This window comes from Emys orbicularis, chromosome 8 (assembly GCF_028017835.1).
Source record: "Emys orbicularis isolate rEmyOrb1 chromosome 8, rEmyOrb1.hap1, whole genome shotgun sequence".
In the NCBI taxonomy this organism is placed as follows: domain Eukaryota; kingdom Metazoa; phylum Chordata; order Testudines; family Emydidae; genus Emys; species Emys orbicularis.
The window spans coordinates 38,214,750-38,239,089 of NC_088690.1; the positions used below are offsets into that span (position 1 = coordinate 38,214,750).

Below are 24,340 nucleotides of genomic sequence, written 5' to 3' on the forward strand. Positions count from 1 at the left end.
TATCAAAAACTGAACACAGTGGAATATGTTGTGGGAAACTTACTTTTCCTTCCCCCCACAACGGAATTGTATTTGTCCTAAGCCTTGTTAAATCTGAACATGTAACACTGTCACATCCATTCTTTTGGTTGATTCTGCATCTTTATTTGGTGCCACATGAAAGAGAATTTTAAAAAATATTACCTTTCTTGTTGGTCATAACATCTGTCAGATGGGTTTGTTTGAACTTCATGCTCTTGTTAAAATTTTCCTTGATTTTCAAGAAAAAAAGTTTGTTCTGAATGGAACAGCAGCTTGCATGCTTACTTGAATCTTTAAATTATATACTTTCTGAGCTTGAATCTGATCTCACGCTGAACTATGTTTTAAAAATCCCACTGGTCAATACTTTAGGGTTTTCTCTTGCATGTAAAAATACTTTGAAATGCTTCACTGTGTTCCATAATAACTAAGGCTTTGTTTCCTTTAGCTTATTCTGTCATTCCAGATCTCTGCATGTCCTGACTAGATTGCGTGTTCCTTGCACAAAGGAAATACATATTGATTTTTTTTGTCTTAGCAGTTCATTCCACTAGGTGTAGTTGGCATATAGTGAGGAGAAGTTCGTGGGTATACATTTAAAGCACCAGCACCAAAATACTGGTGATAAAGCCTCATGGAGTTTTATTCACTCTCAAGTGCTGCCAGATGTTGCTTACGTCTAGCCTTTCCCAACAGTAATCTGCAGAACACTTGTCATGTGCAAAGCTGATTTTGTCTCAGCAGTGAACCATTTGTCAAGCAGTGAGTGATGCTTCCTACTAGTTGTAGCCCAATCTGGGATTTTCCATTAAGTTTCCAGCGCTTTTTTGACCAACTAAACTCAAAACATCCCTCTCTACACACACTGCTTCACGTGTCTCTTTGTTGGATGTTTCTTTGGTATAAAGTCAGCTGTGACCAAGTTGTAGAGGGCAAAAAAAGTGGAGGGACTGTGAAAACCTCAGCAGTCAGAATCAAATTAGAAAGTGACATTAGAGCAGTGTGGACTTGATCCAAAGTCATAGCCACTTCAATTTACCTTGGCCCATAACACATGAACATTGGTAATGTGAACACACAGTATAGGGCCATGTTCTGCTTTGCTCATCTTTAGTAGTTTATTGAAATGAATGAGACTACTCCAGAGTAAAGTTCTATAAAAGTGGCAGTATCTGGCCCTACTTTTTCTGAGCGAATACTGTGGCCACACTTACAAAGTTTTATTGCGCTATAGAGCTAATGATTGTTTTCTGAAGATATTTCTTATACTTAAAAAGAGAAATACTTCTAGAGTGGTAGTAATAAAGCGGTACTCCAGAACTGGAATGAACTTAAGCGCACCCACTGAATCTATTGTGCATGTACAGCTCTTTCAAAAAGGTAATTTTTCACTGATTGATTTTTTTAGCAATATGTTGGCAATAGCTTAATGAGTAAAAGTATGAGATGTTTCTGTTGACCAAAAATAACAAAAGAAGAAGAAAGCTTTGTTATTGTAATATCTCCTTCTTTTTGAGGATCATTTGGCCAGATTTTGAAACTAGCCTCAGTTTCTGTGGTTTGCATCTATCATTGACTTGAGTACTAATATGCAGTAATCTTCTTATTAAGGGTACTATTGTGAAATGAAGGAATATGGTCCAATCCATACTCTTTGGTGTGCATCAGAAGAAGATCTAGTAGATTCGCTGAAAGGTGTTGCCAGCTGCATTGACAAGTGCTGCAAAGCTACTGAGAATCGAATGGCAGGACTATCAGAAAATCTGCTGCCTGTTCTACATGAATATGTTCTCTACAGTGAAATATTAACGGTAAGACCATAAGGGTTGCTTATACCGGTGTATTGAGTGACCTTTGAAGAGAGAATCTGCTTTGTATGTAATTGATTTTGCAGTCACTGCATTAACTCCTTTGAGGGCTACAATTTGTCTTTCTGCTGCTAATTGTGAACATAACAAATGAGTTGCAGAGTGAAAAAAGCTTATTTAAAAAAAATAAAAGCAAGAATAATTTTCCGTAGGATGGCTGCCCTCTTGCACAGAATCTTCTTCTTCTTCTTCTTCTTCCCTGGCTCCCCTATTAATCAGACAAGATGCGTCCAGTCTCGAAGAGAAGATTTCTTTCACTGTGGGGAGTCCTCTCCAGTTTCCTCCTACAGCTAGCTCCCCGTAACAGCAACATTAAGGGTTGAGGGGTTGTGTGTCCTTTCCCTGGAAATTGTTGCACCTTAGGAAAGGCTTACATGCTAGTGGAGAGAATAGTTGTCCTTACGTAGAAGGGTTCAAGGAACTACAACTCATGATGAATACAGAAGAACTATCTTCTCTCTGTCAAAATATTGACTCATCTAGGAATGGAGACAGATACACAAAGTAAGGCAAGGTTTTTCCCGCCTTGGAGATGTTTCTAAACCTTAAAATCCTGACTGCTATTCTGGAAAAGGGCAATGAACTTCTTTAATAGATACGCATCTGCCACATGGACATGCAGATGTCATGCCAGGGCCTGGTACCGTGCATTCTGTTCCATTCAAGGCCCTTCTAACAGTTTCTCTGACAGAGTCTCCCATTGGTGGGAGACAACTAGGAAAATCTTTACTCTGTCTTAGTGAATAAGAACACAATACAGTGTGGGTCAATTAAGGGACATTGGTTGAGCAAAGATCAGAGCCTCTACATCTACATCCTAGTATTAAGGTCTGTCTGCCTGGCAGTACTGTCCCCGCAGAAGTCCTGACTAGACATTTTTGTCCTCATTGGAATAAACAACATTGTGATAGCAGCATTTGAGAATAGCCAGGGTGCTGTAAATGCAGCTCCCTTATGGGAGAATCCTCTCCTGAGAGTGTTTATATCCCAGAGTGCACATATCTGTAAGCAGATCATCCCAGGAGAATGACCAATCCACAATGGGGTGTTCCAGAAGATGGTTAATTGGACAGTTTGACCAACAATCTCTCACTCTACATCCATTGCAAACCACCAGCTAAGACAAGCATTACAGCCTGTATAGAGATCCCAAAGCCTTAATATTAGGGAGAGTACACAGTCATCTTGGCCAGGGCTGATTTCTTTGCATTGCCCACTTCTTTCCTGATAGCATTAAAGACGGCAGAGAGAGACTATGGCCTACTGAAGTTAATTACGTCAGTGTGGCAGCCTCTGCACTGGGTATCCACATCATAATGAATCGTAACCTTCAACTTGGGACAGTGCTACTATCCTGTGCTCCTTCAAGCCTTTAGATTTCATTTCCATCCTTTTGCTTGTCCTGGGAGGCAGCTCTTACTCTGCCTGAAGGTTGGAAAGATTGCAGCCATAGCAGGTGACACCCCCGATTCCTTAGTCTTATTTTTCAGTATGAAAAGACAGTTACCCATACCTGCCCCAGACTTTCTCCTCAGTCATGATATTTGTTACTTCTTCTTTGCAGTTTGGCCTGTCCCTTTGCCAGTTTTCTCTGCCCATCTCATCAGAACAGTTGCTGTGTGTGTGCTGACGAGAGATTCTATGGACAAACTGCAGAGTGACTATGTGGCCTTTCATTTGCATCTCTGAAATGAATGTTGCTTGGGTGTGTCTACATTAGCTCTCATACCTTTTGGGATACTGAGTTCTTGGTGCAACCCTTACAATGCAACATTAGGCAGGCTTGAGCAGTTCATCCATTGGCTCCTTCCTCCTCTATTCCATGCCAGTCTTTCTCCCTTCTTTCACCCTGGATATTTTGTTCTAATGCTCACTTCTGCCCTGCACCCTGGTTAGGGTACTCCTAGGCAGACTAAGAATGCACTGATCGTAGCCACACTTTGGAAAAACCTGTTTTCTGAGGTATGGCAGTGCTAGCACCTCCCAAATTGTCCCCATAAGAGTGTATGCCTAAGCAAAGGTTTTGTCACTAAGGCAGGATAATCCTCATATTTTTTGGCTTTGGAAGTGCTGAATGAGAAAGCAGATGCATTTGGATCCTAAGGAGGAGGTTCCAGAGCCAAAAATCTTTGCATCTGGATTGGATCCCTCCTACTGGGGAGACGGGACAAACCTGGGGAAAGTAGGCCTATACTACCACTATGCCTCAGAAACCAGTTAACAGGCAAGACATTTGTTTTAGGTCAGAGTACTGTTGTTTGGAGGATTTGTGAATGTGCTACTGATTAGAGCAGCAGAGGAACTGTGGAAGCATAATATATTTATTTGTTTAACTTACTAAATTAATAAAAATGTGAAAATAATTAGAGAACTAATGAACATTCCCTTGGTTCCTCATTTACGAAAAAAAGCATTTGCCAATAGCTGGCACATATTAGTACTGAAATTATTAGTTTTACCTTGGAATTAGAATAGATATTTGTTATAATGGCTGACAAACAGAGAAATTCTAATAGTTTCTCCTGTAGTTGTATATAGGATAAAAGAGGAAGTAAAAGGAAAAAAAATACACAAAAGAATATTAACCCCTTTCTACTTGTTTCGATTTTACTCTTATAACCATATATTTTACGTTTGTAATCGGACAGGAGATACTTTAAGGTATTGAATGGTAAGTTTTGTTATAAGTATGTGCTATAGTTGTATTACTTATAATTGACCAAAAACTGTTACTAAAAATTCTGGGTAATGTCTATTTGAAAAGATAGTCTTTAAAAAGGTATCTTATTGAAGATGATTTATCAATGTGTACTAGTCAGGGTGGCAGTGTATTTCCTCTTCAACGTTAACGTTTTGGCAACTAGCATAATGTGAAATAAACTTCTAACTAGGACTGGTTATGCCCTACACTGTTTAACATATACTGTACTACATATGAACACAGTAAATCTCTAAGCATATCTAAATTAAAGAGTAGAAGTTGTTGGGACAAGATAACATACAGGATTATCAGAGAGTTTTTGAATTTATACATACATACTATCTTTCTTCTGAGTCCTCTTAAAAAGACATAAGCTTCATAATAGTACTGTGAGGGAAGTTTAATTTCAGTTTTACAGATGGGGAAACTGAGGCACAGACCTTTTCACTGACTTCTTTGATGTCACACTGCAAATCCGGAGCAGTTTGGAATGTAACCTGTCATAATTACTGGTCCTGTAGTCTGACAAGATTCCCTCCCTTTTTATATTAGTTTTTGCCATTCCACTAAGAATCAAATCTATTGAATTAGCCTTAACTTTAAATAAAAGTGGGCTTGCTAACATTGATAGATTTAGTTGATTATTTTCAGATAAAGAATTTTGATAATTTTCCTCTTCCTTTGCCACCAAACTGTGGTACATACATACATACATAACATAGTGGACTTACATTGATATTTCCTATAGTATCTGGTATATCATTTTAGTTGAGTCCTATCTCTTGTGCTATTGCTTTTATTCAAATAAAATACTTCCAGTATTGGGACTTCTCTAAATCATGTTTCTTGTAAAGGATTAAAATAATATGACTATTTCATAGACTGACTCACTACATAATTCTTTATAATTTGTAGCTACATAGATTCTCGTAGCGTTGGGTTTGGTAGGATTCCTAACAATTTTTCAGTTAAAAAAAAAAAATGGGGGTAATAAAAACAAATCTACAATAGATGCTTTGAAGTTATCTAAGTAAAATCTTTAAATCTGAGAATTCTATTGAAGGGATAATCTATAAATTCTCTAAAGTGGTAAGTACTCTTGATTGCAAGATGTCTTTGTAAACAGATTAAGTTGAAATAGATTGTATTTAATTGTAATAATGTTTTAAAGGGTGTTCTGAAAAGAAGAGACCAAATTCAGGCAGAGCTTGATTCCAAAGTTGATGCTTTATCCAATAAAAAGGCAGAAAAGGATCTGGTAAGTTTGTAAATCTTTCTGAATGTTAAGTTGTATGACTAAGGACCCTATTCTGACTAAAAATTAAGAGTTCTCCTGACAAAAATAAGCCCTGAAAAGCCATGTTTTGGGGCTGCACACTTCCTGACCTATTCTAAAAAAGTTTGTTTATGCACTGCACAGGAAATAAGAATTGATACAGTGGTGTATTAACAGCTGCTGAAATGCCCTAGAAGAGGTAGATAGGATGATCAAACCTGTTCCTTGTTTATGCGTTTTTTTTTCTTTTTTAACAAAAATGTGCATTGTTTTTGTTTTGGAGGGATTCTGCCCTTCTGGTAGAGCTAATTGAGCTCTTGTCACCAGAACTGGTGAGGCATCTCCATGCTTGTTGCTTCTCCCTAACAAGGAGCCAGAATTTGACATTTTGGCAATAAAGCTGTAAGTTAATTACTTTATCATTGTAAGACTGCCATTTATTCCTTTAGACTTCCACATTTTAGTGTCCATCTGTTTACCTTATGAGCCTGGCCAAGTGTCACCCAGCAACTTTTAGCTACCTTTGTCTGCAGTAGCATCAGTGTTGCAATAGTTCGTGTTTATCACTTTTGGTCTTATTTCCTTGATAGGTTTTCATTTTGTTTTAGACAATATTTGTGGGCATTTCAAAAGCACTTGTTATTAACCTAACTGCTCCCATTGAAATAATTTGGTAAGAGTCCCGTTGACTTCAGTGGGAGCAGAGTTAGGCCAGTACTGAGTGCTTTTGAAAAGCCCATGGCTTTAATGGGAAAATGTCTTAAATAGTTTCTAACAAAATGACTGTAATATCTCCTCTTTTGACACTGGATACGATTTTGAAAGCTTGATCAGCTTTCTTATGTTTGCAGTTGGTAATAAATTTGAGGGTGCAATTGATGTTACTTGGAAATCTTAAGTACCTGATTTGGAGACACAGTCAAATACGTGTAAATAACAGCTTGTGCAAAATTGTAGGTGCAAACCAGAGGCCTGCTTAAGGTCAGGCTGTTGTCATATACTAAACAGATGCAGTGCCATTTCGCATATTGCAAACAAGAACAATGCTATTATGTAAAAATCAACTGATATAGTTTTATGCTTTGAGAGAGGATTGTGATTGAAAACTTAATTACTTTCAATTCAAGAATCATTTGCCAACCCAGATAGCTATTTAATTGTAGTGCAAAAAGGAAAAGTTAGTGCAGAAATCTTATTTTCAAGCCACTCTCATATTCTACATAAAAAAGCATAAAATCCTAATACTTGGTTTCAGAACAGTCAGTCAGATGACATGAGCAAAGCAGGCATTTCTTCTCTGAATATCAAGACTGAATGATTGGGTTGCTCCTCCTGCCGGGTAGTGACAATGGGTAGTAGAGAGCTGTCAAACAAGGGGAAGAACAAAGTGTCCAAGCTCCTGCTACTGTTTGCCACATCTCAGGCTTGTTCTTTAATATCAATAACTTAATTTTAGTTCCAGCAATGAACCTCAGGTTTTATATTTTTAATTTAATTTCTGGCGTACTTTGAGATCATGCTCCTTTTACTGCACTGCCTCAGAATATGTGAGCAGCTGCGCTGCAGGGTAGACAAGATGGCTGACCCAAATTTAGCTTATTTCTTCACTGAGGACATGTCTAGCAATCTGTCTCCATGGGTTTTCTAGATGGCTCTGTTTATTTTGGTAGTTGCTTTTCTAGTAGACTCTTTGCAGCTATGGAAACCTTCCTTAAGCTACCTGCAGTCAAGAAGATGGGGGAGTAAGTGTTAAATTGCTTATTGACTGACAGTTCTGCTCCGCCTTCCTCTACATAACCCAGGATTTTAGAATTGCCAGGAAATTAGCAGGCAAGCCAAACTATTTTTAATGTCCAAATGATCAATCAGTGATCCTGAGAGAAATTACTATTGTGTAAAGGATATGAGTGTTACTAATTTATATGAGCAAAATAGTAGGTAGAAAAGGCTGAAGGAATGTAATAAAAGGATAGCACAGTTTGTTCTTTGCAATGAAGGGTGACTAGCAAGAACAAGTTAGTACAGAAGGGGGACATACTGGAGCTTATTATGTCTTACTAAAAGGAAGAATGATGATAAACAGAAGCCTATCTGAAGTACTTGTATGGTGCCCTTTCCAGTTTGACATATAGGGAACTAAGGCACAGTGAGACTGTGACTCGCTGGAGCCCGGGACTGAAGCTGAAGCCTGAGCCCCGCTGCCCAAGGCTGAAGCCAAAGCTCAAGCAACATAGCTTCACAGGGCCTCCTGTGGTGTGGGGCCTGGGTAATTACCCTGCTAGCCAGCCCTGCCTGGGTCCCCAACAGGAGCCCCCCACTCCTGAGCAATCTCACTGTTCCCAGCTGTTCAGCTAACTCACTGGGTCGCTTTTGAGGTCAATTCCCTCTAGTGTAGTCCCTGGTGGTGCTCCCCAGGTCCTGCCACAGGTGGCCTCTTGCCTATGAGGCTTCCAATGTCTATTTGCCCCCCAAACATGTCAGAAGGAAAAGGGGAAACTAGCCACAATCCCAGGCAGGGCTCCCCTTGCTACTGGATTGCATTAGCAGTCCCTAGCAGCCTCTCCTGCTCCTGGGCAAACTTCTCCCTCCATCTTTTTAAGCTCCCCTTCTCCAAGGGGAGCTTGTTCTGCAAGTGCACCTAAGTGGAGCATCAGCAGACATGGCACTGGGAAGACTTGACTTGGGAGCTGTCAGAGCACCTGAAGCGGGTGGAGGAAGAGAGCTGAACTAGGTTCCTTACCTAGGACCCATATCAGACTGCTACTAGTTGAGCTACATGGCTAAGTGCAGTAGCTGGCAGAGGACAAGGCTGTTTTTCCAAATTGGGGGACTGGGTGTTGGATGTGGGGATGGTTGCTGGAAAAGAAAAAGAGCCTAGTCCCGGTACTGTCTCTCTCACCCACCCCTTATGTGAGACAATGCAGGGGAGTTGGGCTTCTGGATCCAGAAGCTTTGTTGGGGGGGGCAGCCCCTACCCCTTGTGGTGCCCCCAGAGGGGACATGGGCCACTGGGGACATGTGAAAGCACTTGAAAGTTAGGAGATGCCAGATTTATAGTTACCAGTGCAACTTTAATTCTGCCCCAATGTGTGGATGCATTATGATAGTGTTCGCTTACATGATTTTTCCGACAGGACCCATGCCTCAATCAGTGCACAGGATGGACATGCAAGGGGGCAAAATTAAGGTTGCGGTGGAAACTATAATTCTGGCATTTCCTAACCTTTGAGTGCTTGAGTTTGCAACCTAAATAATGTTTTCATGTAGTTTCTTTGCATGAAATACCATACAGTATAAACAGTATATAAAAATACTTAAGTTACAACATTTGTGTCTACACAGCAAAGATTTGACACAAATGGTTTCTGTTAAAAGTCTCATAATCTGTTTAATGTAAAGACAAGCTGGGAGAAGTCTCATGTTCAAACTATTCTGACATTTGTAATGTGTATTTTTTTTATTCCCCATTTGATTTCTTGACAGTGAACTAAACATATTGAAATATTACTATCTGGTGTCATTTGATACCTACAGGATCATATTCTGGAATGATGTACATGTGTGTTTTATTATGTAGTTTGTAACTGAACTCTAGTCTCTTTAGTGGCTTTTGAGACAACACATACATTTGGTTTTCAAGAAGTACGAATTTATTTTACTTCTATCTTTTACTGTCCTCGTTTTGCTGCCACTGTGTCTATTCATCTGTCTTCGATCCGCTCTGTACTTCCTTTCTCTTGTCTTCCCTCTTTAGTATACATAGCAAGTTTACTTTGCTGTGTCCAAGTAATTGCAGTAAGCTGAAGATGATGCAACTACTCCAGTCACTGAGCTTGCTAGGACCTTTTTGGTTTACATTCCTCTATATTTTTAAATGGCATATAAACTAATTATAGAGGAATGTAAACCAAAAAGGTCCTAGCACGCTCAGTGACTGGAGTAGTTGCATGATCTTCAGCTTACTGCAATTACTTGGACACAGCAAAGTCTACAATTGCTAGACTGTTACATGATCTTTACTATATTTGAATGAACAAACCTGGATGAAAACTACGTTGAAACTAGAGGCGCTGCTGATTAAGAGCCTGGTCCAAGATCATTAAAGTAAATGGAAAGACTTGCTGGTTTAGTGAACTTTGGATCAGGTCTTCAGGCCTAAGTTTAGGAAGGTGTTTATTAGAGCTGTATGGCGAAAGCTAAGTTCATTTTGTGGAAGACTTCACTATTTTTGAAATTTGGTTTCATTCTGATTTGCAGCTCCCCCCCCCCCCTTAGAAATTCTTTGTGAAAGTGAATGGTGGGAAGCCCTGGGTGCCCAGACTAACCAGTCCACCTAACAGGTGGCTTCAGAGCTATGGATCTTGGAAGCCCTGTGAGCCTGGGCTGCAGAGGAAATAGGAACTTGGGAGCCAGGGCTTCCAGGTTCTTGGTTACCTATTAGTCTGAGGTGGTGGGAGCCTGAAAGCCCAGGCTGCTGAGGAGCTGGGCAGGTGATCTAACAGAAACCTGCTTGAGATACATTGGATCTTAGTCAAAATTGAACTAACACTGCAAAATGTTTAGATTTTGATGCATTGTCAATTAAATCTTTGGCACGTTTCCAACCAGTTCTGGTACTTATGTATTTAAAGCTATTCATATATATGAATTGTGCCTTTGAAGTCAATACACATCTTGAAATCAGTGAGACAGTCAAAGTCCTGAATTGGGGCCTAAATACTTATATCCTTCTTGCACAGAAATATTGTCTGCCTCTTTGTAAGATGTTTGAATTTTCAATTCCTTACTAAATTGCTCTGTGCTATAGTAGAACTGCCAGTAGGAAGTATCGAGATTACCAGTAGGAAGTACAGAGGAAAAACAGTATGCAAAAGGGAAGAGTGAGCAAAGAACCATATTCAAAAGTGGAAAAAAAGTAAAACTGCACCTTCCCCCCCCTCCAACCCTGTTGTAGGAGCTTATATAATTAGCTGTCATGCAAATACATTCCCAGATGTAATTTTAAAAAAAAGTTTAATTAAAATTGTATTTCTGAACAAATGCCCAATTTTCAGCCAAATGGATGCCATTTGTAATGTTGGCAATGTGTATGCCCATTCAAAGGATCACAAGCCAATCACTAACTTGCTCTAGCAGTCAGGAGAAACAGCTGATATTTAAAATTTGATGGACAGCTGTGCAAAATCCTAAAATAGAATATTTAAAATGTAAATAATGTTTAAATGCCACTTTTTTTGCAGTAATGAGTAATTAAAGCTGGTTAGAAACTGGTTTCTCACTTAGTTTCACAAATGTCATACTACTCAGCGTTGTGCTCAAATGCTTATTGTATTTTCTGTGTTTAAGAACAACTCCTGGTATATCCATACATAAATTCATGCTGCTTTGGCTAACCACACATGCAATGTTTTCTTTCAAGATTGTATTTTTCTTAAAGCCTGATGCAGTGTTCTAACATACTAAAATGGTACTTGTAGCCCAAGAAACTCAATTTTGTTGAATTTGTGAGCATTAGAGCTATTTATAAATAAAAAGGAAAGATTTTCCTTGTCACAATATTGATTATACTGGGGTAATTTTTTGTAGTTAATATGTTGCATCATAGTGGTGATCATTTCTATTCTGTTTAAAATAAATCTTTCAAAATAATCCTGTGTACAGCCTATTCTTTTCCTCTATTTGTTTCCTAATTTTAAATGCAGATAAATGCCTCAAGAGCAGTGTGATTAATCAACGTTCAGGCCTCTGATTCTTTCTTTGAATCTTCTTATTTCTCACATATTTCAGAAGATCATGTTGCTGAGATCTTATTTCTGCTTTGCAATTTTATTATAGCTTTAGCACAGATGTTTGTCAGATCTAATCTGATCTTGAAATTCCATGTTATCTAATTGAGTGGCAATTGTATTTTCAAGAACTTTCCTTAATTAGAGCTTAAACGCCTTTTTCTTGTTGTCAAGGTAGTCTTGGCTACAAAAATTGGTGCACTGTTGTTTTGTTGACCCTACAGTCAAACTAAAATAGCACTAACATGCCATTAGCAGAGGTATTAATAGAACATTGTTGAATTTCTGTGTACAAATAAAAATATTCAATATTCTGATTCTTGAAACAATCATAACTAGGTCCTTTTCCTTAGCTAAGATCATGTGCAATAACTTACATTATGGCTTATGCTATTTAATTTAGGACATATACAGTAGAACCTCAGAGTTCTGAACTGACCAGTCAACCACACACCTCATTTGGAACCGGAAGTACACAATCAGGCAGCAGCAGAGACAAAAAAAACAAACAAAAAACCCCCCGCAAGTACAGTTCTGTGTTAAATGTAAACTACTAAAAAAAAAAAAGCTGCATTTTTTTTCTGCATAGTAAAGTTTCAAAGCTGTATTAAGTCAATGTTCAGCTGTAAACTTTTGAAACAGCAACCATAAAGTTTTGTTCAGAGTTTCAAACAACCACCATTCCTGAGCCATTCGTAACTCCGAGGTTCTACTGTAATATACATGCAACTTCACCAAGTAATGAGTACTGTGAGAACCAAAACTTTGTACTTCCTGATAAGGTGTATATATGTTTTGTGCCCAACCATTCTGTAATAAATAAGCATAGTAATAAAATGAACAAGATGTGTGCTAATCTTCACTACTCAGCCAGTTTTGCTTTTTAGTAGCATCGCTTTTCTCCCATCCTTTTTCTATTTAAAGTGAATCTTCTTGGGTCAGGGATCCAATATTTATCTGTTGAGCACTTATCACATTTCAGGATTTATATAAATGTTTTTTCCACTGAATTTCCTTTCACAGAAAAATTACACACACAGGGCTTGATTTTGTTCTCAGTAAAGTCAACAGTAATATTCCCACTGACTACAATGGTACGGTATGGGTATGTCTACATTGCAATAAAACACCCGCTCTGGCCTGTTTCAGCTGACTCGGGCTCACAGGGCTTGAGCTGTAAAATTGTGATGTAGGCATTTGGGCTTGGGCTGGACCCTTATAAATAAAACTGCGATTCTGTCACAGAGGTCGTGGAAGTCACAGATTCCGTAATTTTCCGTGGCCTCCATGACTTTCACAGCTGCAAGGGCCGGTGCAGCTGATCCCGGGGCCAGCTGTTCGGGCGCCCCACGACAGCCACCCTGACCGCTGCTCGGGCAGCCTGGGGCAGCTGGCCCCAGGGAGGGCCCGAGCAACGGACCCAGGGGCAGCCGCACCAGCCGCTGCTCAGGCGGCTGGCATGGGAGAAGCACCTGAGCAGCGGTCCCCAGGGCCTCGGAGCAGGGGTGGCTGGAGGCAGTCAGACCCCAGCAGCGGTGTCCTAGGGCCCCCCAGAGCAGCAGCACCCCAGGCCCTAGGAGCTGCTAAGTTTTAGTCAGGCGTATTTATATAGTAAAAGTCATGGACAGGTCACGGGCTGTGAATTTTTGTTTCTTGCCCGTGACCTGTCCATGACTTTTACTAAAAATACCCATGACTAAATCTTAGCCTGTAACGGGGTTGGGACTCCCCACCTGGCGCCTCCTGCTGGTGATTTACGGGAATTAGTTCGGTCCAGTGGAGCGCCCTCTCTCGGTGGTGTCCCGCCCGTTGTCTCGCCCTTGGTTGGCGTTTGAGCCCACGTTGCTCCCAACTTGCGGCGTCTTCTTCAAGCCACTGCCCTCCGGCAGTGGCCTTAGTCCATCCTCACCCCCTTCCGGGGCGGGGTGGTTGATCAACAGTCTCTCTACACCCCAGCCACCATGTCCAACCACGCACCCCAAAGTCTAATCCCTCGTCAGGGATCTGGCATAGTCTATGATGGCCGCTCCCTACGGCCGATGGCTGGGTGTACTGCAAGGGGGGGACCCAGGCCCGCCCTCTACTCTGGGTCCCGGCCCAGAGACCATCTGGCGGCAGCCTCGCTGTCCTTCTCTCCCCTCGTCTGTCCGCTTCCCTGGGCCGCTTCCCCCTACGGCCCCTTGCACCCACTAGGCCCTTCCCTTCAGGGCCTGCAGCCTGGCAGGCTAGAGCTCCTTTCTGCTCCCCGAGCCTGGCCAGCACTGCGCTGTCCACGGTGAATGTCTCCCTGCTCTGGAGACAGACCTTCCCCTGTCAAAGGCCTGGGACAGACTGACTGCTCCCTTCCTGAGCAGCCTTTTTATAGGGCTGATCCGGGCCCTGATTGGCTGTCTCCAATCTGGGCCCCGATTGGCTCCCACTAAGCCCTTCTCTGATTGGCTGCCCATCTGTGCAGGCGCACTGGCCTGCTGCAGCCCACACTCTCAGGGAGTGGGGCAGTCTGCCCCACTACACAGCCTTACTTATAAACAAAACAAACCATTCAGCCTGTCTTAGGAAGTGTGTTCTCAATGAAAACTAAGTCAATGACAAGTTTGAAGTTTTAAAATTAAACTGATTTAGCATACTTGAAGCATAGCACTTTTTTGAACGGTTTTCTTTTTGTAAAATATATGAAACATTTTTCATATTCAGATAAATTTTAAATGGTTAAGACTTTTACTATGTTTAAAAAATATGCTGAAGTTTTTAACAGTGACTTCAGCATAAAAGAATTTTTATTTATTTTTTTTTATTTTTTTTTTTGGTTAAAAAGAAGTGCCTGAAAGCAGAAGCTTATGATTGAGAAGGCACCTTACTCTGGTGCTTTCATTATAATTAATATCCACCACTGAGCTTGGCTCTATTTTGTATGGTTTTTAAAATTCATTTTTAAGCAGATCTTGTATAGCTTTTGATGATCTCCACTTAGATGTCAGATTGAACTTGTCAGTGCAATCTAGTGGTCAAAAATTCTGCTGACAATGAGTGGCATGAACTCTAATCCAATTTGAAAAGCATTTCTGCCATAGATGTCGAATCACAAACTGCCATTAGTGCTGATAAAAGGCTAGTGCAAAATCTTTAGATGAGTTGTTAAATTGTTCTTTGTCACTGAATGGTTTAAGAAATGGGAGATTATAAAGGGTACAAAATATTTTGAGGTCAATACAGCTGTTACTGCTGAGGCTTTCTGATTTCATTCAAATAGGTTTGAGTCACAAAGTGAACTTCATGACATTAAGGTTTTCTGTTTGAGTAAATCAAGAACACAAGGTCATTGTATTTACCCTGTCTCTCTGCATAACAATATGTGATTCGACATATAGCTGAAGAAAGCCAATAGTGTAGAATATTGCTGCCCTGGCTGTGTTTTCATACAAGAGAGAACTGAATTCAGTTTAAGTGTGGGATTTAACACAAGGTTTATTGTGAGATAACTGTTTAAAAAAATCTGGAAAATAAATCTAAAATAAATCAGTTATAAATCTTGTTGGAACAAATGAATTAGCTCTTGCTGCCAGTATTCTGTGGTTTATATCCCACTGATGGGCTGATGCCAAAAAGACATGGCCTGAAATCTAAAGAGGCTAGAAAGCATCAAGTCAGATGACAGACCTCTCAGTGATGTTGCGAAGCCAGCTGAGGAAGTGCATCAGATGTTTTTGACCAGTTCCACTGAAATAATCATAACTTCTTAATTTTATCACTTATGTTATGGAGTCTTATACTATTTGATTTTAGTGTGTTATGTAAACATGTTTATTAAAAGTACTACAGGTAAAGTATTGTATTTATTGCATTTTTTTAATTAGCCAGTAAATGTTCTAGATTCCTAAGGCCTAATTTTCAAGCATCTATATTTCGTTCAATACACAGAATAAAGATCTCTTTATCTGTTGCTAAACATATTAAACTTCCATAAATGAATACATTTTAAAGCTAAGAATGCATGTAATCCTTAAGGTAACTCATTTAAAAGACAATGCTTTTAAAGCAGAAATATTCTGGCGGCTACTTCTGTTCATTTTCTGTGTTCCTTAGCTTAGAATTCAGAGTTACCATAGAATGTTTTGTTTCCCATTTATGGTAATATACTAAAGGTAGCTGGGCCCTACAGGATTTCTAGGCTCAACTTTTTATATCTTTCAACAGTAGCCATTTGGATTTTGTTGCCAATTTCTTTTCCTCTGTAATGTGTGAGATTCAGATTTTTGCATTCCAGCTCCCCCCTTTTATTTGTTTATTGGTTCTGTGGTATCTTCATGATAATCAGTAACTGGTTTAGACCAGCTTCATCTTGTCCTCATCCCTTTTGCTTTAGCAACTGCTTCAGCATCTTCAAAATATCTTTTAAACCAGAAACATTGCATTATTTATTTATTTTTGAGGGATAGTCCCATCTCTTGCAATGCTTTTGTCAAGTGGATTATTCCTCCTTCACAAACTAGATTTTAGTGCCACACGTTGCCAAACATGGTACAATATATTGAAATCAGTTTCATAAGGTAGAAAAAAGGTATTGCTCTGGTATACTTCCTTATATGTCAGTTCGTGATTAATGAATTGTAGGTTGTAGAGAACATAGCAATTCATCACCTATCCCAAGTTTAAGTTATTTAGTAGTTAACTCTGCATGCTTGGTTTTGAGGTGGGAAATAAGGGGGAAATCAGAGCTCCTTCAGTATTGGGCCTCTTCTAACTTTTGCTGTATTTTACAATATTTTGCAGATTCTAAGCTTTCATTTTAAAAGTATTAATTTTCTGCCATTCTGCTACAGAGATTCAGGTATCACAACGTGATCCTGTGCTGCTGTTTTCCAAACATAGCTTTACAAAATATTGTCTTCAGCCAAATAGCAGTGGCAAAGGCATGAACATACCTCTACCTTATTCAGCTCCACTGAGGTAATTATTTGGGACAATTTAAATGCTAATGTTAGCCACAGGCAATATTGTGGGAGGTTTCCTTTTTTTTTTTTTTTTTTTTTTTAAATAAGGAAGTTGACTCAAAACTATGAATGCAACATTTAAGGACGTACAGTTCAAATTAAGTCATGGGTTCAGGATTTCACCCATGACATGTGAAAGCTAAGGTTCATACAGTGTTCCCTAAAATGCATGATATGTCTGTCTTATTTTGTGGCCATATAGTTAAATATACAAACAATAATATAATAAATCATGTGCATATGAAAAGGGGGAGAAAATTGTTTCATATGTGTAGTGTGCCTGTGAACCTTGCTGTAGGAACGCTAATTTTAGCAGTTTTAGCACTGATAATTTGGGTTTGTTTAGTTTTTGTAAATCTATTGTGCTGTCTTTGTATTTGCATTAGGTTTTGTTTTTAATTTGATAAATTATGAATTTCATCTTATACTCTCACACCTCTTTCTAATCTTGCAATATGACAAATAGTACTCTCCTCTCACCCTCCACCTCACCCCCAGAAATCTCTTGCAGTAGTCACTGAGGGGAAAAAGTGAGTGTCATAGCTATACATTATGTCTGTTATTTAAAGTCCTGATTTTTATGGATGTGTTTAAGCAATCTCATTCTGAGTCTCATTGATGGCTTCTGTGAGTAAAGTTAAGCATGTGTGTAAGTGTTTTCAGGATCAGGTCCTTGAGTACATGAGTACCCCTGTTAGGTTTACTACTTCAGTGCATAAATATTGGTAGGCTTGGGGTCTTATATGTATGTTTAGAGAACTCTTGAAATGCCTGTTCTTCTCTTTTCATTTTTTTATAGATATACCAGTAATTTTTACATTTTTAATTCAACTTTGCAGAAAATCATTTTTAGGAAGTACATTAGTCTTTTTTATAATTAAATTTAATTGTGGTAAGTGAATTGTTTTAAGTGTTCCATCATTCTCTCACTTCAGTTTTTTACTTTGTTGTATAATGTCTGTATTTGCTTCAGTTTATTACTGTGTATTTGATTCAGCTATACAAATGCTTTCGTGTAATTTAAAGGGCTTGACTAATTCAAACTGAACTCTAACCATTTTAATCTTTCATTCCTTAATGTATGGCTTTCTGGTAAAACTCTGATTTGTTCTGAAGTATTTCATTTAGTTATGTAGTTGGCTTCTGTGTTCCACTGGCAAATAGGCAGTTACCAGCCACAACAGTTTTAGTTCCATCTTTCAGTAAGAGGTGGAATTGAGGCATTAGATGAGGAAGTCACCTTGATCACCTGGTCCATCAGCCCTCACAGAGAGAGCGCCGATCACAACACATCATTTGTGTTGTTCTAGCCAGTCCTTCAGCCATCCGCTGGCCAGAATGTCAGTGGCACCGGACACCCGATCAGCATAGGGTACTGCAGCCCAGAACCCCTAAGTGATCCACCAGCCTGAGCCTCCCCAATAGCTTGGATTACAGGCGCGTGCCACCACGCTTGACCGGATGAGGAAGTAGGGATAGAAAAATGTTAAACCTGTTGGGACAAGATTGAGCAGAGGGAACGAGGAACCCTACAGGAATAGCATAATATGGCTGTGTCCCATCCTGTGCTCAGTTGCACTACATGTACCTATGCTGGTGTTTTGAATTTTTTCATTGCATGATGAAAAAACACATTGATGCAACATTGCATTGCAACAAAATACAGGATTCAGTGGGTGTTCTGTTCTGGTAGGAGAACAGAGCTTTAGGAACAGTCTGAAAAATATGTTTAGCTTCCAGGGCCTAAAATCTTAAGACTTGCATTATTTTAAAAAACCTCTAATTCACAAGAGAGAGCATGTAACCCCGCTGTCGGTTGGGAACTTGGTGTCCTCCAGAATCCTAGTTTTATTTGTAGAATTTACAGATGTTGGCAGTTGTCCCTATCATGCCCTCTAATGTAACACAGCCTTGTTCTGGAGAGATGACCTCAGTCTTCGTACCGATGTAATTCCTGGCCTCTTTCCTGGAATTGCTAACAAATGTGCTAATTAGTATACCTTGTTACTTGGTGAGGTGTTAGTTTGGCCTGAACTGACACCAGAAATTTACTTAGCCTAGACCATCAGATAACCATTAAATGATAGCTTTGTGGTTCTACTGTTCAGGTCTGGATTTGAACTAGTACCACAGGCTTTATAACTCCCTGACATTCCCTTTATTGTATTTGGGCTGTATATTTTACTTTAATACTAGGCTGGAAGGGTTTAATATTAGTATGCAACATAAACCATTTTCTCTAATTCACATGCTACCCTTAAAGCTAAATAGAAATTCATGCAACTCTTGAATGAAATAAATGATTTTTTTGTTGAGAAATGTTGGGTCAGAAGAAAGCTATATTGTGTGTTTATAATTGGGTTAGCTGAGTGTGTATTATGTATTCTTCAGTGTGTTGAGTGGTTTTGCTGTGGAAACTTGTAGTTCAAATAAAGGCTTTGTTGTTGGGAGTAACCATTGCTTTGTACAGTGAACTAACTTTCTCCCCTGGCCATAGTCTGGAATATGAGTTCTTGGTGAATAATGCAATGTCTGTTTAACTCTATGGTTTTCTGCTGGGATCACTCTGTAAGAGACTTAAGCTATCAAACTACTTGCTTCAGTAAGGCTGGCAAAACAAAATATGTGCATAGCCAAGTTTTATTGTGAGGATAAATTATAACAGGAAGAAAGTATCTTGTAGATCGGTACCATACTATGTGCATGTTACTGTTTAGAGACCAGGCCTTTATTCCCTGGTTTCTACTGTCATGGCTGGCTTGTTTGGCTTCAGAATTTGTCTGCTAAAGTGAGTGGTGGTTCTTGGTTTATTTTCTGGTATGTTTCAAATAGATTCTAAGCTTCGTAGTCAAAATGATCAAATGGAACATACTGCCTTAAGGTCTAAATTCTGGCCTTGACACACTTGCAGCTCCGACTCTCCCATGGACTTCACTGGAAGATGTGTATGCTGCATATCTGGAGGCCGAATATAGCCCTAAGGGTAGGTCCTCACTGCAAAAAAAGAGTGTGTTCTTAGCCAGTGTTTAGCTGGCTCGGGTTAAAATACCAGTGAAGATATGGCAACTCTGCTTTTAACTTGGGTTAGCAGCTCAAGTTAAAGCCTAGTAGTGGCCTGGGGTTGAACTTGAGCTACTAACCCGAGTTAAAAGTTGAATTTCTGTGTCTTCACTGCTGTTAAGTTAATGCAAGTTAGCAAACTTGATTTAAGAACACGCCTTTTATTTGAAGTGAAGACTGCATATGCATTACTGCAAGAATATTCAACATGCATTCCTAGAAAGTGCCACACAAGTAAAGGTATATCATCAGCCACAGATAGCCAGGACAGCCTAAGCTGCTGCACCTAAAACTAGTAGTTTTGGAAGGATTTTATTTAAATTGTTAGTTGTCAGTAAACCATGTTTTCAACTGACACACACAAATTGATGGAAAAAAATGCTCATTAATAGAGTTGGCGAGTGCAGTTCCCCCCCCACACACACACACCTAGTGCCTGCAGGGATGTGGTATCCTGGGGCCTCGGCTGGGCAGGAAGCCCCTTGCAACGCTACTGTCACGGCCCCATTCACTCACTCACCAGCTGGGAGTTGCAGGGGCCATCCACCACCCCTGGGCTGGAACCATTCAGCAGTGGATTAGCCTCCCTGTGGCTGGGGGTCTCTGCTCTGCCCAGCCAGGACTACTGCAGCCTCCCACAGGGATGTGGTACCTCAGGCCCCTTGGCCACACAAGGATCCTCATGCTGCCCTGCGGTCGCAGCCACACTCATTCACTGGCTTGGGAGTGCAGGGGGCCATCTGCCATCCCTGGGCCAGAGCCACTCAGTAGTGGGGTGGCCTCTCAGCACCCTATTTTGTATCCTACAGTAACATCCCCCAGCACACTCTTATTACCAATCCTGATTGTAAAGACTAAAGATTTGCTGATTTGTGCCACCAATCCCGGTGCAGCCTCAGTGAAACCAGGATGTCTCAGAACAATGTGTGATAAACAGCCTCTATCTTCCACCAACAAAACTCCAGCTGATGTCTGTGGGACAATGGGTTTGGACAATGGGTCTGTTCTGTGATGCCTATGTAAGCGGGGGAATGGTCCCGCTATTGTGGGGAACTTTCCTGGCTTCTGCACTACCCCGGTGAAGTGGGCTAACGAAAGGATCCGAGTCCTCGCTCCCACTTCCTTTACCCAGAGGCCTCCCTGCCCTTGAGGACTCCCCTTCCACTCTCCTGTCTGGCAGAGTCCTCGTAAACCCCGACAAGGCTGGGCCCAGGATTCCTGGGGGGCTTGACCCCCAACCCTGCTGTGGTCACCTAGGACAGGGGCTAGGGTGTCCCCACTCCGGGGTACTCTCTTTGCACTGGGCACCTCCCTGACCCACTGATCATTTTATACAATTTAAAGCAAATACAAGTTATTTAATTAACAATTACTTTTAAAAAAAGAATAAAGAAAAATGGAAAAGGTTAAAGGAAACACATCACCCTGCTCTGAGGCAGGGAATATCACAAGCAGTGTCTCTGGAACGTCAGGGCAGTTCACAGTCTGTTCCTTGTAGGTCCCGGGCCTCCTTCTCAGGCCCTGGCTGTGCTGCAGAGACGCTGTGGGTTGGACACTTGCTCTGGCGGTGGCCACACGATCTCAGGCTCTAGGTGGCAGGACCCTTCTTCCCAGCGTCGCCCCCGCCCTGTCAGGGTTACGATCCCCCTCCAAGTCTGGCCTGCAAGGCCTCTTGGCTGAGGTATCTCCCTGCGCTGGGCCCACTGCCAGGGTCCCCCTCACTCTCCCCAGCTGCTCACCGCACCCAGCTCCGGACTGCTCCAGCCCCAGCTCCAGCTCCACTCTGCCTCAGCACGGCTGCTGCTGCTGCTCTGCCTCCAGCTCCCTGGGCTGCTTCTCTGGCCTCTCTGGCTCTGGTTGCTGCAGCTCTCCTCCCAGGGCAGGTCTGCTCTGCAGGCTGCTTTTGTGACTCTGCTTTGGGGCTGCAGCTCTGCTCCCAGCAACTTAGCTCAGGTCCCTGCTCTCTCCTGGCTGTGCTCTGGCTTTGGGGCTGCAGCTCTGCTCCCAGCAACTTAGCTCAGGCCCCTGCTCTCTCCTGGCTGTGCTCTGGCTTTGGGGCTGCAGCTCTGCTCCCAGCAACTTAGCTCAGGCCCCTGCTCTCTCCTGGCTGTGCTCTGGCTTTGTGGCTGCGCCTCTGGCCCCTCTGGATCTGGCACGGTTCTGCTCTCCAGCACAGCTTGGGCCCCTGCTTTCTCCTTAGCTCGGCCCCACTCAGTCTGACCCAGGCAATTCCAGCTCACACGGAGGACGGGGCCTCCCTCGCCTCCTGACCCTCTGATTAGCCTGTCAATCAGGCTGATCTGGAGCATTGGCCTCTCCCCATTGTTCCTGGGGACTGTCAGTCTCAGGCTCCTGATTTGCCATCGACCCTTCCCCTTTTAGTACTGGGAGCAAGCCAATCAAAACACCCCCACTGAATGTTAGTAAGGGGGCAACAGTCCCCTTACATTCCCCCTTGCTAAAATACTGCCACATCCACAATATTCACACCGGTACATCCGGGCCCCATAGTAACAACATATACCCACATCATTTTATATCAACAACCCATTAACAATTATCAAAAGAACATTTAACATATTTAACATTCCACATCTACTTCTTAATACCATACATAACAATATTCATTAAAACACTACATAGAACCAATAACATAATTATCTCTAAGTCTAACAGGAAGTACACCCTTATTAGCCCTCTGCGACCTTCTTAAGACTGGTGGTTCGTTACCCATATTTTCTATTTCCCTATCCTCAGGTAATACTGGGTCAGTTTGAAGGATCTGGCCATTCTCGTTAGGGTTTGGGTTTGCCCCACTTTGTCCCCCTCTGTATTCGGTTTGTGGGACTAGAACCATGTCCCAATTGGTTTCAGCCTCCTCGGGGTGTACTGATCTACCCCTCCTATGGTCCCTATCTGGACTAAGAGTGCAATGTTTCAACTGGTCCCTATGTACTACTCTCTCAGGACCCCCTCGTTCAGGCCGGATGGTGTAAACTGGTAGCTCGGGATTGTTGTGAGCGACTACAATGTGGGGATTTGACTCCCATTTGTCCTGTATTTTATTACGCCCCCGGTGTCTATGGTTACGAACTAGTACACGGTCACCAGGCCTGATGAGAGCCCCACTGGACTTGCGATCATAAGTCCTTTTCCTACTTCGGGCTGTGTCTTTAGTTGTATTGAAAGCAACGTCACAGGCTATCTTCAGCCTGTCATGGTGACCTTTGACCCAGTCATCCAAATTGGTCACCTCATCCTCCTCAGGGCCCTCTCTGTCCAGAATATCCAATGGCAACCTGGGATCCCTCCCAAACATGAGATAAAAAGGAGCGTAACCTGTCGACGAATGGACATGGCTGTTATAGGCCAACACCAGCTCAGGGAGATGTTCCTGCCAGGCTCGCTTCTTTTCTGGCGGGAGCGTTCTTAGCATGTCATGCATTGTCCGGTTAAATCTCTCGCACTGAGCGTTTCCTTGCGGGTGATAGGGTGTTGTTCGGCTTTTGGCTATGCCATACAGTTTACACAATTCAGATATCACCTCTGATTCAAAATTCCTCCCCTGATCCGAGTGTAACCGTGCCGGACAACCATAGTACACAAACCAGTGTTTTATGAGGGCTTCAGCCGTTGTCCGCGCTGTCTGGTTTCTAGTTGGAACTGCAACAGTGAATCGGGTGAACATGTCCGTGAGAACCAGTATGTTCTCATACCCCTCTGAAGATCTCTCTAGCCGTGTGTAATCCATCGCTAGGACCTCCATTGGGGCAGTCACATTAGTACAGGTCAAAGGGGCTCGGTTGGGAGGAAACACATCCTTGGCTAAGGCACACCGTTTGCACTGACGGATCCACACTTGCACGTCGCTACCCATCGTGGGCCAGTAATAGTTTCTCCTCATTACCTCCAGAGTGCTCCTGTCTCCAAAATGCCCCCCATGATCATGCCTGGCTTCATAAACTTGACGGCGGAGTGACACAGGCACCACTAACTGCCACACTTCTTCACCATCTCGGGGATGATATGTTACCCGGAACAGCACTCCACGATGTAATCTAAGTCGTTCCCACTGTCTGGCTAGCTTCTTAGACTGGGGGTATCTGGCCCCAAATCTCCGGTCTGGCCTCGTTCGGCTCATGACTGCCACTAAGACAGGTCCAACATCACCTTCTCGTTGCAGAGTTTGAATCTCCTCCCATGAGTACCCCGAGATTATTGCGCTCTCCCCTTTTACCAGGTTTTGTACTGCATCCTTTACCGTCACTTCGTCTTCGGGCTTTGGATTCTCTAGCCACAAACACGTACGCACGACATCTGCAGGAATGACTAGGAAGTCTTTCTCCAGATCCTCGCCCTCTTCTGATTCCTCCTCCAGAGGCAATCTAGACAGGGTGTCAGCATTGATGTTCTGCCTTCCAGGTTTATACTGTACTTCAAAAGTGAACTCAGCGAGTTGGGCCACCCAGCGGTGTTCAATTGCACCTAAATTAGCCGTTGCGAGGTATCGGAGTGGATTGTGGTCTGAGATTACCGTGAATTTAGAGTACACTAAATAATCCTTAAATTTTTCAGTGATAGCCCACTTCAAGGCCAACAGTTCTAGTTTAAAAGCACTGTAGTTTTTGTCATTTCTT

General features: G+C 41.8%; 1 protein-coding gene across 1 annotated transcript in view; it reads left to right on the plus strand.

Moving 5' to 3' along the window:
* Positions 1-24,340, plus strand: part of SNX7 (sorting nexin 7) — a 64,853-nt gene that overhangs the window by 24,924 nt on the left and 15,589 nt on the right. The window contains exons 6-7 of the mRNA XM_065409825.1: positions 1,633-1,832; positions 5,762-5,848. Coding sequence (XP_065265897.1) covers positions 1,633-1,832; positions 5,762-5,848 — 287 coding nt within the window. The remainder of the gene's footprint in view (positions 1-1,632; positions 1,833-5,761; positions 5,849-24,340) is intronic.